The sequence below is a fragment of the Mandrillus leucophaeus genome, unplaced genomic scaffold (assembly GCF_000951045.1).
Source record: "Mandrillus leucophaeus isolate KB7577 unplaced genomic scaffold, Mleu.le_1.0 Scaffold364, whole genome shotgun sequence".
Classification (NCBI taxonomy): domain Eukaryota; kingdom Metazoa; phylum Chordata; class Mammalia; order Primates; family Cercopithecidae; genus Mandrillus; species Mandrillus leucophaeus.
Window position 1 is genome coordinate 1,649,556 of NW_012103854.1, and position 14,872 is coordinate 1,664,427.

Consider the following 14,872-nt stretch of genomic DNA (forward strand, 5'->3'; position numbering starts at 1 on the left):
GGCAACTTATGAGATGACTTGCTGAAAAAGATGGTGAACCTCTGATAGCCATCACCTAGACTTCAATTCTGTTTAGTAAAATGGAGAGAAGGATCGTTTTAATGCTTACTAAGATACCTTTCTAAAATAAAAATCATGGCCCTCTCACGTTCTTAAGATTCACTGTTAATAGTAGTTTTTCTGGGGGAAATGGTTAACTTTTTCTGACATCAATTGTAAAATGTGTTTCCTCTTTGGGAACTGTTGAATGATGCAGCGTGGGGGTAAGGTGGAACCACATCTTGGAACTGGGAAACTACCATGTACAAATCCAGTGTTAGAAAATGACTCTTGGCTGGGTGCGGTGGCTCATGCCTGTAATCCCAGCACTTTGGGAGGCCGAGGCAGGCAGATCATGAGGTCAGGAGTTTGAGACCAGCCTGGCCAACATAGTGAAACCCCGTCTCTACTAAAAATACAAAAAATTAGCCGGGCGTCGTGGCGGGCACCTGTAATCCCAGCTACTTGGAAGGCTGAGGCAGGAGAATCGCTTGAACCCAGGAGGCGGAGGTTGCAGTGAGCCGAGATGGCGCCATGGCACTCCAGCCTGGACGACAGAGCAAGACTCTGTCTCAAAAATAAAAAAAGAAAAAAAAAAAAAATGATTCTCCACTGGGTTCTGTTAATGGTAGGTGTTTTGACTAACATATCAGCTTTCAGAAACTCATTTGAGATTCAACCAGTCATCATTGGAGAGGGTACAGCCACTGTTAGTCACTATGTTATACAACAACATACACTAATTATGCTTTCTCTTGGTGAGTTGTACGGCTCGCATATTTAAAACAAGCTTTTGTGTTGTCCCACCTTGATTTTAATCCCTTTAACATTTCAACCTAAGTAACTCATTAAGTCTACCAAAAGTATAAGGTGTGGCTATAATTTTATGAGACTAATTTTCTTGTAAACAGGCATTGATGCCACATAAATAGTAATCTGAAAAAATGCTTTGAACAATGAAATCATGGCTGTGCTTTCAGTACTATACTTTGAAAAAATCCATTTGGCTGTGTAAATTCTATTTTTTAAAGTGGTCTCACTGTTTCATCATCACAGTTTTAATGTCTATTTTAGCATTTTTTTTCTTGCTACTATTTGACATGGCATAACACACTTTAACTCCTGAAAGACAGAGAACCCTGTCATTGATACTGATGTTATTCAATGTTTTAGTGAAAATCACCAACTGTAGCTGCTGCAGGATTAACCAACACAACTAATTGACAGCATGGGCTTTGCAATTAAACCAACTTGGGTTCTAGTTCTCAGTTCCACTGTCTTTCCTTGTGTAACCTAGAGAAGCTATTTGTTTTCTGGATATATCGGAAGAATGGGCATAAGGATGGAACCTATGCTATAGGGTTGCTGGGGACTGAGCGAAGTAGGTTTCAGGTGTTGAGCACACTGCCTGTCATCTATAGGCCAATTGTGAAGGAAGCCCCCAGTAACCTGTGTTCATCGGGTTACAGATGACAGCCCTGAACATGTGACAGCAGCGGGGAATAGGCTGAAGATTCAGAACAGGACTGAGTGTTGGAAAAGTGAGTCTCAGAAATTAAGCGGTTGGGCTACCTGGCAAGAAGACCAGTGCTGGGACTCTGCACTCCACCACACAGCTCCTCTGGAAGGTCTTCCCGCGCTTTCAGAGAGGTACTGGTTGGGGCTAGTCAGAAAGGGAGGGGTTGCTGTCACTCAGGTAGGCTACATGTTATGTGTGAGCAGTAGACTAGATGATTTAAGACCCCAGACAAACAAGTGTATAGGAGAGAAGTTCACAAGATTCTCCTAACACGTGGTAATTAGAGAAGTGGTGGCATATGAACAAGAGCAGAATGATGCTTCATTCTATCGTTATGTAGTTTTATGTATTTATTTTTATTTATTTTGTTGAGACAGAGTCTTGTTCTGTCACCCAGGCTGGAGTACAGTGGCGTGATCTTGGCTCACTGCAACCTCTGCCTCCCAGCTTCAAGCCATTCTCCTGCCTCAGCCTCCCTAGTAGCTGGGATTACAGGCACCCACCACCACACCAAGCTGATTTTTAAATTTTTAGTAGAGACAGGGTTTCATCATGTTGGCCAGGCTGGTCTCGAACTCCTGACCTCAAGTGATCTACCTGCCTCGGCCTCCCAAAGTGCTAGGATTGTAGTGGCCAGTAGTTTTAAATGACATTAGGTGACTCCTAAAGATTTCTTCAGAACACAATTGTGGGAGTCCCTACTAGGTCTATTATTTAGCCAAGGGAGCAATAGGATGGCCCCTAGGGTTGAAAAATTCATCGTCAAGGAGGGGAGAGGATACCATAGCTAACTTAAACATCCGTTTGTCAAGCTGGGTGGGGTGCGGCACACCCATAATACCAACTTCTTGGGAGACTGAGGTGGAGGATTGTGTGAGCCCAGGAGATTGAGTCCAGCCTGGGCAACATAGCGAGACCCCATCTCTTAAAATAGTCTGTTGAGGTAGAATCCCTTTGGATGACAGAGTGGCAGTGGAGCCCTTCATGATGTCAATAAACCACCGAGACATCTCAGCCTCACTTCTATAGATGCAGTTACTGGAATATTCTACCAGAAAATGTAGTTTGTTCTCAGGCAAGCAGGTATTAGAAGAGAAAACCTCCTGGAATAAGAACTCTGCCCTTGCTACCTGCTCTTGAACAGCCACTTCACCATTTCACTCAGACTGCAGGTATAGAAAACAGGAAATTGGGATGCCTCCAAAACTAGTAGGGAGGGAGGATGGCATTTTTGAAACTGAATTTCCTACTTGAGGCAGTTTGAATGGTTCCCAACTGCCTCATTCTGTGTGGAGGTTTTGGTATATGCTGCTGGGAAGGTAGTTCTCTGGAGCCCTTTAGCCTCAATATTCAAGTTGTAGGGAAGGGTGGGAGTGGAGAGCAATCTATCCTTCCACCACACCAATTTGTTGTAGGACCAAGGGGGCTGAAATGGAAAAGCTCTGTCCAGCCTCAAAGTCTACATAGCTAGGCAGAGACTTTAGCTTGCACACACTCAGAGCAGTCAGAGTGAACAGTGCACACAGATTGCTTAGAACCAAATACCCTTTCTGCATTCAGTCTCGTGGTGGCTTCTGCCGCTAGCTGGTACAATGTTATCACAAATCGCAGGACTCATGTAAGGGTATTAATACTTTTATCTTGATTTTTTTTCTGTTGTCCTCCCCATCTTAAGTCTTGTGTGTGCATGTGTGTGCATGTGTGCGCACACACACACCCTTTATTAAATGCATGCCTTTATTAAAATAATTAGTTAATCCCAAATGCCGGGAGAGAACAGCACCTCTCATCTCATTCACATGATTTGCAGTTTACAGTGCCTGCCCCTTCCCAATTAACCATGGCCTCCTTGAGACTCTGCACCTCCTTGACATCCTCATCCCTGCCAGCTAAAGATCTCATCACCCAGTCTGAGAGATGCTGTTCTAAGGAGCAAAGGCCTGGGGAAGAACAGAGACAATCTAAACAAATCTGAGTATAAAAGTTGCAGTGGCCACGATATTGTCTTTCGTTCAGATTGAAAGCACTTGAAAGCCGGGTGGTTTTCGTAAGGGCTGCCTGGATGGGTTTGCAGTCTCTAGGACCAGGCACTGAGGAAAGATCAGCCCCAGCTAATTGGAACATGAGAAGCAAAGCAGGCACAGCCTATACCAGATGCCAGCATGTGGCGAGCAGATGAGATTGCTCACAAAGCACCTCTGAGCTTTGGTGAGCCCTGCAGTGAGCATTGCACAGTCCTGGCTTTGTGCAGCGCTGAGGGCTGTCTCCAGAGCTGAGCCTGGAGGGCAGGCGAGACTCTAAAGCCATTGTTGCTGTCCTCCAGTTGAGCAGTGGGAGTCTGAACTAACTTTGAAAGGACCTGTAATGACAACCAGGCCAACTTGTGGGCTCTGTTTTACTGTGGTTGCCTCATACATCTTCCTGTTGGGGGAAAAAAAAAATCACTATGGTGTAGAATATAATTCAGTGATTCTACTGATTTCATATTCCACGGCAAGTTATAGATGGAGAAGAGAAAATGACTAGTATACAAATTCCACTGTGACTACAGAGAAAACCGTTAAGATGATGTATGATGACCTCTATTTGTATGCAGTATTCTCATTCCATCTGGCAAATACATTTTCTACCAATTTCTCCCACTTAGTGGGGATCAAAAATTTAATAATTTAGCTGGTAACATCCCAAGCTATTATATATTAAGACAAATATTTATATGAACACATCAGTGTAGATGACCCAATAAAATCCAAACTCTGCCCCTTTTGTACAAGTACTTCCATGATCCTGACTCCAAAACAGAGTGCTTAGTCCTGTTACCAACTGCTTCCCTAGGCAGAAATATGCTCACATGTTCTGTGGCTACAAGGCAGTACATAAACAAGATACTTTTTGCACTGGACAAAACATGTTTTCTAACACATTATAAAACAATTCAAGGGGAAATTAATTTACTAGTCACTTCCTGTCAGGCTTCTCTCTCCTTTACCTCTCACATACCCTGGCAGAGGTCTGTGACACCTTAGCCCATGAGGAAGTGTGCCCAGAGGGGTTTAGTGTGCTGTTCCCAACAGTGGGATGAGTAGATTTTGTCCAGCTCTGTGGACTCTAAACCAGGGCTTTCTCCGCTGGGCCGCCTCCTTCCTAATATAACCTGTTTTAAGTCCAAATTACCATCCAGGGAAAAGGACCCTTGCACATTGTAACAAATACAGACAGTAGGCATTTCTTATATGCCTACAGTAGACAGACAATACAAAACATTTTTCTGGCGTCCAGTTATTTGAGCATAGCCCATTAGAAAGTGCTCAGTAAAAATGTACTGAATGAAGGCAACTGTTATTTAACACCAGTTTACTGTGGATGAACAATGTTATAAACAAACATTAGCACTGCTTCTTCAATAAAGGCAAATAGACAGTTTTCACTTGTCTCAAGTTTTACTATAAATTATTTATTTTAACATGTATGTAGTTTACTTTGATTCATGCTAATGATTTTTATTTTAAATAGTTGCTGTTGGTACACCCTGCTTAGAGGTGAGTCACCTCGGTACACTCTGCCTGAGTCACACCTGGCTGCAGAGTCAAGATAAAAGTTTTCCCAGAAAAGAGTTGAAGAAATTTAGAAAAGCCACTTCCAGAATGATATCCGCCGAATAATTGCCAAGAAAACCAATCTTATTTTTTCCCACAATACATAAGTATAAATGGTGTACAGAATGACATCCTTCTATTAGTATTAAGATACTTAATTGCCATCAATTTTTACAGTTTCTATTAAAAAGCAGTCCACATTTTCTTGTGTATCTTTAGAGGTTAGGTTTCACAGGGAAGCTCTTAAAGTTCTCATCTTCCACGTCTGGAAGATCACATTGTGTGGCAGAAGTGGTAAATGTGATTTTTCAACAACTACTACATCATGTGGATGTTAGGTGCCTCTTTTCTGTCAGAACTGTGTATTACTCGCTCGTGACTCTTCTACTTTAAAAGCACAGCCACACAGACATCTTGTTATTGTTCATAGGCCCTTTATTAGAGTTTCCATATTGTTGCAGCCCTGGACCAAACTAGAGGAAAAATTTATTGTATAATACTTAAGACAACTGTAGTCATGAAACAGTTCAAAGTCACCTTCCAGCTAAACAGGTAGTTGCCAGCAGCCCTAGCAACCAAACTAGAACCAGAAGGAAAACACCCCTTCATACAGACCCGCATGCCAGCTGTGACCTCAGAGAAGGCTAAGCTCCCAGAAAGAAGGCTGACCTAGCCTCTTCTTGGCACACAGTTCAGCTCTGAGTTCGCTGCAGGGAAGGAGGCCAAATCCCTTCAAGATCAAACAGAAGAAGTGGCCAGAGGAGTGTCCCTCTCCCCGCAGACACCCGCTTTGATCCCTATCTCTAGGGGGACTATTGACTCTCCCCCAGAACTGCTGCCTACAGAAAGAAGGATTTGGGCAGAATGATCCCAGAATGAGCTCTGTGCAGTGACATCAAAGTTATTTGGGAAAAGTTATTCTGGAAGAAATACAGGAAACTAGAAGGGGACCAAGTTGGTGGAAAGAACTGGCTGAGGGTCCAAGCAACCCATTTCTTTCAACTTCACTAATTTTTTGTAAGTTGAAAGACATGGATTATTAGATTCCATAGCAGGATATACACACCTGAGGCTCGGGGCTTGGCCTCTGCATTTTTGAGAGGAGGAGGAACCGAGGGAGAGAAGAGTTGAGTGGGCTTTGGCCAAGCCTCAAGTCTCAGGTATAGATCCAGCTATGCCTGTTGCCTTGATGAACAGACTTTTATTATTAATTGCTTTCTTTCTACATCCAGAAGAGCCCATCAATGTGTTGGCATAATGCTCCACTGTTACCTCCCTTGCCATTTTGTTGGATGTTACCTCCCTTACCATTTTGTTGGATTTTCTAGTTAACTCTCAAAAAGATCATGGTGGCAGCTTTAGACTGTTTTTAACTAGTTGGTTCATGCATGCTAAAAAAAACTCAAGAGAGAGATAATTTTCAAATGAAGTTCTGGCCAGGGCTGAATATGAAACCTTTATAACAAGTAGGCCCCCTAAACATAACTTTTTTTTTTTTTTCCTGGTTCAAGTTTAGGACTAAATGAAGAGGAATTGGAAAGGTTCCAGAGGATAGTAATGAAAATGATTAAAGGACTGATGATGAAAGGTTCAAGGAATTGGGATTACTTAGCCTGGAGAAGAGAAATTTGAGGGGTGATTTAATGGCAATCTTCAAGTACAGTATGAGGAGGGTTATTGTAAGTATGGTAGCCAGCTGTTCCCCAGCTGCACTGAAGGTTACAAAGGGGAAATCGAGCTAAAATTTCAGCAGAGAGGTTTAAGTTGGACCAGTGATAGTGGTTCTCAAAGTAGCTCAAGGGATAGAAAACCACTGTGGAAGAACATGACATACTCACTTTTAAACTGAAAATACAGTTTTTCCTAATCAGATACCAACTTGTAACATGTACTAGTAAGGTAAAAATTACAAAATACAACTCAGGACTTAGAAAATGTTGACTGGGAAGATGGGTGGGGGTGTTGACATACCTTCACCACTGGGACCCCACGATGTAGAAGCCCAGTTTGAACACCAGTGGGCTCTGAAGAGAGGCAGTACCTGTGGACTTTCAATGAGCACCACGACCAGATGGTGGGAGCCCATGATCTGTGCTCAGGAAAGGACTCACTCCCATCTGACAACCCTCTTTTTTTGCTGTGACCCTGTTTCATGCCTACACTTGGAAAAAGAGGGAGGCCCAAGCCATACAAGTACTTTTGAGGACTGCATGTCTAGGAGACAGGGCAAGGTGCCCGTATACAGCCAGTGCTGGCCTATCCCTGGAGAAGGCTGCACCAGCAGCACCCCTCTCACACAAACTGCTCCTCTCTACAAACCAGCTCTGCCCTGGCCTGTGGATTTAGTTCATTACCAATTTTAGGTTATCAGGAACTTCACTCTTAATAAAATGACACTTTTTAAAAATGTTTTATTACAAAGCTTCTTTTAAAAAATGCTCAGCACGTTAACTCAAACTGGAATGACAAACATTAGGATGACAGTTTTGGGCAAAGGCTGTGCCTTGCTATTTCAAAAAAAATGGGTACATCAATGCTCATTTTAACAACTGGCATAAAATCCCACTAATTGGCTAATAAAAACAGATACAAATACAGAACATTTAAAGTAATAACAATTCAAGTGCTGGGCTTTTTACAACAAGGGGGTGATAAGGAAAGAAATGAAAATTCACTGCAAACCAGTCTGCTGAATGCATCTGTTAAGGTTTACTGTTTAAAAAAAAAGAAGAAAACCGAAGAAAAAATAAACTGAAATAGGGCTGCCAATTGCTACCAACAGAGTGGATTTGGCTATTACATTTATTTAGCTCTACTGAACACCTTACAAGGGCAGAGAAGCCACTATGTGTTACAGGCAATTCACAGAGAAGCCACTTACCAGAGAAGCTGTCTCAGAAAAAGAAGGCTTCTTTTTATTTCATTATTTCAAACTTTTCCAGAACTTTGAATTTTATTTAAAAGCTCATAGCTAGCAAAATATACAAGAAAATTAAAACTAAAAAGTGTAAATTAAAAAAATTCAAGTTTAAAAAAGCAAACAAAAAAAACTGATCCTTTTGCACTGTTAAATAAAAGCTTTAGGAGAAAAGAAGAGAAAGAAAAATGAAGACAGAAACAAAGAGGGAACTCTTCCACGAACTCCTCCACTGGGGTGCTGATGGATGTGCTGGCTGCTGGCTCCAGTTGCGCATGGCAGGCAAATGCAGCCAAGTTACTGTCCTTGCCGAAAGGTTACAGGTTTGGATGCAAGATTCTCTGGGAAGTGCACACAGAGATGAGGGGAGAAAAGCTGCTCAGCTGCCCCACAGCCTGCTAGCATTCTCACGTGCTTTAACATTTCCTTTTAAAAAACCTTTTTATGCTTTATTTTGGAACTTGGCCCTTGCAGTAGACAAAAGGGGAGTTGGCAGTGATTGTCTTTATGGATCAGGGTCTCTAGCAGTGACCTCAGGGTAAAATTGATGTCAGTGTTCCTTTGGGGTCGACTGGGCAGGCCGTGGAGACAGTCTGGATTTTCAACAAGCTTCCATCTCCAGAAGAGGTCCTGGGGTCGCTGCCTTGGCTTTGCACGTTGGGAATGAGCTTCGTTTTCCACCTCAAGAAGGAACAAATGAAATGCTATTAATATGAATTTGCTGTAGGCCTTAAGATTATAACCTCTATTCCATACCATGTATGTCTTATAACCTCTGCATTTAATCAATCCATTCTGCTGATCTGGGGATGGCTAAAACGAATTGCCCTATGCAGTCAAAAATCCTGAGAGTACACTACAGAGTTAATATAGTGACATTTTTACTTTGGTTCCATGTATATGTATGCACAGAGTTATGATGTGAAATGTAGCTAATACTCTGGGTCATAGTAAAAAGAACAGAAAAAAGTTGAAAAACACAAGTAGGAAACAGCCAAACAAGAATAGGGAAGACAGGCAACAGCCAGATCAGGGAAAGCCGTGTCATGCCGCAATGTTTGGTGTTTTTAGTCCACTGTGGGAAGCCATTCTATGATTCCACATAGGACAGACATATTCACATTACCCAACGCACTGCCAGCTCCCGTGACGCTGTGTGCTGTGTCCGCTCATATTCACAGTCCAGAGGATACAAACCTCTCCCTTTTTCCTTAAGATCTTACAATTTTCAAGATTTTTTTTCTCCTTCCTAACATCTAGGATCTTTAATGTTAACCTCGGAAAGGACACTCAGCAAATATGTTAAAGTAATGTTGCCAGATATTAGTGATAATGATTTTCAAAAAAGAGAACTCCCACATCCCCAAAACTTTAATGATCTGAGATTTTTAAAAAAGTGATTAATAGTAAAATGTAACAGTGTAACAAGATGAGACAAAGACAAAAGGAAAGTAAAAGCATGGCAAAGTTCCGTTCCTTCACTCCAGAGAGCACGTGCTTCCGCTGCTTTGAACTTCGGGAGGCTGCTTTCCCTTGGTGGCAGCGATGCTGGAAGCACCTTCTCAACCTGGGTCCCTCGACAGCCTCAGATGAATCCCAACACTTTGTGCTTGTGATTGTGCTATCCGTGTTACAAGCAGGAGTTTCCTTTTAGAAACTCAAGTCTAAATAATGGTGGATTATCGTACACTTTCATTTCAATGGAAACAGAAAGTAAAAGAGAAATAAAAGGAAGCTTTGACATATTTAATAATGAATACAAAAGTCTAGATGGCAAGTTACAGTCCACGAAGTACTTTCCACAGAAGGGTGGTCATCTATGGAATGGGAACTGCGAGAACACCTGCCCCTCAGGCTGTTGGAAAGAGAGGTTTGGCTCCTATATTTAAAGTGCTCACAAAGTGCACAGAGCAGAGCAAGCCCTGCAAGCAGGTTAGCTAGTATTATTATTCCAATTGTGCCCAATGAGGCCCCTAAAAATGATCGGGACTACAAAGAAGCTATTTGTATACCTGGGTAGCTACTGGAAAAGCAAAAACCAACCAACCAACAAAAAACAAAATAGGAGGAAATCAGCCACAGGATGATTTCAACTGAGGAGGTACTTCAAGGACAATTTCAATTCCTATCCTCCTGGAAAATCAACCATTCCTTGTTTAACAGGAAAACACTAGTGCGTTGTGACACTTTAACTGAAGAGGGGTATGGATCCCTCACGCAGGAGGATCAAAGAGCTATGAAGGACCCTGCCTTTCTTGGAGAAAGAAACAGGGCTCTAGCAGAGCCTGGGGTGGGAGAGAGGGCACCCCACAGATTCCTATTTACATTATAATTTTGCATCACAGATTTTCAAAGGTTTGGTCCAGGTTGCTCTTCCTGGGAAGGTTTTCCTCTCAGTCTGACGTGAAAACATTTAGTTTCCTGATGAGGCCTGGCCTTGCAGTCCTAGGCTAGCGCCTGAGACAAGCACTGGGGCTCAGAATAGACTGGCCATTGGCAGCCAGCAACGCCTGAGGGAGACAACCTGCCCTTCTGTTGGGCCAACCCTCCACTGCCTGACATAGCGAACCCGGAAGTACTGAGGTACAGAAAACCTCCATGGCCCTGCTGTGGCCCCATTCTCAAGCAGGGCTAACACCTCCAACCTAGAGCACCTGCACTTCCGGCTCCCCCAGAGTCTTCCTGTCCCTTCACTGCCTTACCTAAGGGTGACTTCTCCTTTCTTCTTAAGCTGAGTACAAGTGATAATACAGTGGTTAACACAAACATGGGTGCCCAGAGATGGCCATTAACTAAAAGATAGTATGTCACTTACCCAGAAAGAGTCTACATCTCCTAATAAAGTCATCTCTTTCCACAGTCTCACATTTTCCCGCCTGTCATTTCCTTATTTTATGGGGTCACCTTGCAAATTCTCCTGGAAGGTTGGCTTCAGAGAGCCTCTGTGCAGTTGCTTACCAAAAAGCAACTAATCCCTTCCAGGGACTAGTGCTTAAAAAAAAAAAAAGCAAATAAATTCCTTCACTATGAAATGAGGCATTTGTCCCTGGTGGCTCTTTTAAAATACAGGGACGTCAGGGGAGACCAAGTCTTACCTCCGAGTGGGAGAAACGGGGGCCTTGCAGTGTTGCTTTACAGATATAAAACAGGTCCAGTCCAGATTCTTTTCAAGAAACCACAGGCATGAGGCTCCAGAGGCTGGAGCGTTCCCACATCTAAGACTTCACTAGGGGGCTGCGGCTGAAGCTGGGCCAGGCCAGGCAAGCTCTGGCACAGCCCAACCCACCAGTGAAGTCTGTGCAATCAAAGTCAGCAATTACTGCTCTCCGGCTGCGGCTGGGCTTCAAAGGAAGTGAGGCAAGGCCCATCTTACATATGTTCAGACTTGGGCTCCCTCCACCAGGAGTCACCACGCATTTGTACTGGGGATGCAAAGGCGGCACGAGACCCCGCCAACCCCATATAATAGAACCCCTTGCTCTCCTGGACCAAATTCCAATCTTGACAAAATATCCCATCAACCAAATGGAACCAGGAACCCAAATGGGCAGAGTTCCTTACTAAAAGCCCAAACAATAAAGATGAATCTAAAGATTTCAAAAGTGGGCCTGTTCTGGGAGATCAACAGCACCGACCCTGGGCCAACAGGACTTTACAGAGCCTGACTCAGGAGTGAAGAAAGGGAAAGCAGGAAATTCCTTCTCTCTAAGCGCAAACAAATGTAAAATCCTACCAAAAGCAGAGCGCTTGGCCAGCTCATGTCCTGTGGGTTCCTTCCCAGGCTGTCCTCTGGAAGGGAAGGCCAAGGAGACAAGCCTATGGGTGAGCTCTGGGATGGCGGAGTGGAGGGTCAGGAGCAGGCAAGGGCCAGCCCTGTCACGGTGCCACTCAGGGCTCACTGGCCAGTCAGTTCAAGCTGTCCAGGCCAAGGCAAGGGCAGCAAAGCTGGTGTCTAGGAACAAAATGCACCCCCGCCCCATCATGTAATATCACTTCCTTGTTCAGAATTGGTGAGGTTACAAAAAAAGTGAGTTGGAATAAAAGATCCTTCCTTCGTTGTCCTCTTCCTTTTACGCCACTCTCAAATGCTACTAACAAGAGGCAGGAGCCTTAAGCGATGTGCAGTTTGAGGGGAGAATATTAGAGACTGGTTTTATGAGAGGTGAACAGATTCACAGTTTTAACTGCAAAAACTGCATTCCAGCAGCACACCACACACCTCATGTCAACTGTCTCCATTTTTACGCCTTGGGAAAAACTGACAGAAGCCTGTGATTTGAGGGTGTGAACTCTTCTGCGGCACAATGTCATGTGTGTATGAAGGAAGAGAGGTACAGACTTCTAGAGCAGGAAGCAAGCATGACAGAGCTCGTCTACTCCTGTTGTTTTAGCAGAGACTGAGGAATATGATCATCAAATGACTGGCCCATGGTGACCCCTAGAGAGTCCCAGTGCTGGGCTGTTCCCTAGGCCTCCTGGCACCACAAAAGTGACAGTCTCGTTGACTTGAAGGTGGTCTTGTCTATAAGAAGCTGGTGAGGGGAAAGGAACAAAAACACTGTCCACTGGGCACTGATTTGCCAGGCACTGGGACACGGACTTTAGAATTTCACATAATCATCATTACAGTTTGCATCTTCCCACCCACTTACAGATAAGGATACTGAGGCTGCGTGAGGTTCAGTAACTTGCCAAAGGTCACACAACTAATAGGCAGCAGGATAAGCTTCTGAACTCTCAACACGTGCTCTCTCCACCATACCTTGGAACTAAATTATCATTCACTTTCTTCTCTCCTTCCTACCTTCCATCATTCTGTCTGTCCGTCCCTAGGCAACAACCCCTGTATGCTGGTGGAGGCAGTCTACATCTGTAACAGTGCCCCCCAGGATATCACGCTCTGTTTGAAGAAGCATGATAAAGAGAATCAAACACATAAGTTAACTTTGAAATTTAAGTCCCTAAGACTGGAAATATAACCTACAAAAGCCAGCTTCAGCTTCTTGACAGTAAACATTACCCAACATTTGAAAAAAAGAAAAATGAAAATATGTGGTTAGGAAGGTTAACACTGAGTTTTGTTTCTGCAGCTGAGTGACTCCTTAGTCCCAGCATTCAAGACTAGTTAGTCCCCTAACCACAAAGCTCTAAAACAAAAAGATTCCCAGAAGCTGGAGGTGGGAGGAAAGGGGTCACTGGCCACTCCTGGATTCATGTTCTACCAAGGCAAGGTTGAGTGACCTGTGCGGCTTCCTCCCCTGCGGCTATTCAGAGTGAACTACCATCGGCTCAACCAGACTTTGGCAATGTCAAGATGACTTTGAGACAAGCCTGTGACTGTTAATGAATTACTCCAGGGGAATTCTTCTGTAGCTGCTGGTTTCTCTTCCTGATCAGCCTAGCCCTCTGTGTCTGTCTCCTCTGTGAGGACGTGTGTCCTATTTGTAGGCTGGACCTCCTGGTGCAGGTCATGACCGCTAGATCCTTCCTATCACGGGAAACATGGGAGAAATGGTCTTGAGCAAGTTTTGAAGGAGAGCGCCTCAAAAGCCCACTGCAGTTCTGTCAGCTGAAGGGCTTCCAGAGGACAATAACTAGCTAGGTAGACCTCCCTCGTCTACTCACCTCCAAACGCTATCAAACCCACATTTCTCTCAGACTAAAGAAGCTAAGTTCACCTTCTACAAATGAGGTGACAGGATCAGGGCACACTTTTGTCTTCCCTCCCCCCCACCCCCAAACCAAGCCCTTCCACGGTATGACAGTGTTTGTGTGTGCACCTGTGAATCTGGTTAAGCACAGGGAGATGATAACTTGTGTGGGTTAGAGTGTGGGCTCTGAGGACAGACAGTCCTGGGTTGGGTTTGGATCCTGGGTCCATTGGCTACCACCTGGAAATCTCAGGCATGCACTCTGAACGCACCAAACATGTTTCCTCATCTGTAAAGTGAAGATAAGAAGCTGCTCTACCTCATCAGGTGAGCTGCAGGATGTGGGAAATGTATGTGCAGAGCTGGGTGAGTGCGGGGCAGGCGCCCTGAAGCAGCCCACGCAGTGAGTGCAGTAAACAGCAGAGGATGGAGAACTTGGGCTCAGAGCTGACAGTAATTCACTCTGCGGACGCAGCACTGCTGCTCACCGGCTGTGTGGCCCTGGACAAGTGATGTTTTCTCATCCTTCAGACAGGACTGAAATCTGTCCCCTCCACAATGGGGCTGTTCCAGAATGAGAGGAGGCAACACATGCAGAGGCATCTGTTAAAGCCTCGGGAATGTGGCAGGTGGTCCATACAGGTTGCGACCATTTCTGCTGTTCCAACTTCACGCGACACATTCGGGGCAGCAAGCAAGATGTATACTATTACAGAACTTCTGGTAGAAAATTAAGACCAACAGAGTATTCTGCAAATTAATTAAAATATCTCTTATGAAACGGAATGTTTCGAAAAGCTGATGCTAGATGAGAAAAAGTAATCCCAATAGAAAAAAAAGATTCACAAAAACAATATCTAGGCATTTAGAAAAATTTAGTCCAGAGACAGATGTAAACCTTAAGCCTAAAAGTGAGCAGTTTAATTTTTAATGCTTTTAATTTTTCTCTCATTCTGTCAAAAAAGAATAAAGTCACTTTGCTAAAGGTCATGGACAGCTATGAGCAGCAGGATTCCCCACTCATCGGCTCTCAGTAACATGGCAGCTTCATTTATGAAGAACACTGCTGAGGAAAAACACATTAAAACGATCTCAAGGTATCACAGTAATGTCACAAAATTTATGTGCAAAAATAGCACATTTTAGCCTT

General features: G+C 43.9%; 1 protein-coding gene across 4 annotated transcripts in view; it reads right to left on the reverse strand.

The window, feature by feature from the left end:
* Positions 1–7,545: 7,545 nt before the first annotated feature.
* The window catches only part of LEF1 (lymphoid enhancer-binding factor 1), a 120,893-nt gene continuing 113,566 nt past the window's right edge, over positions 7,546–14,872 (reverse strand). For all 4 annotated transcript variants that reach the window (XM_011989813.1, XM_011989814.1, XM_011989812.1 and 1 more), the window contains one exon: positions 7,546–8,752. In XM_011989813.1, coding sequence (XP_011845203.1) covers positions 8,673–8,752 — 80 coding nt within the window. In that variant the 3' untranslated portion in view covers positions 7,546–8,672. The remainder of the gene's footprint in view (positions 8,753–14,872) is intronic.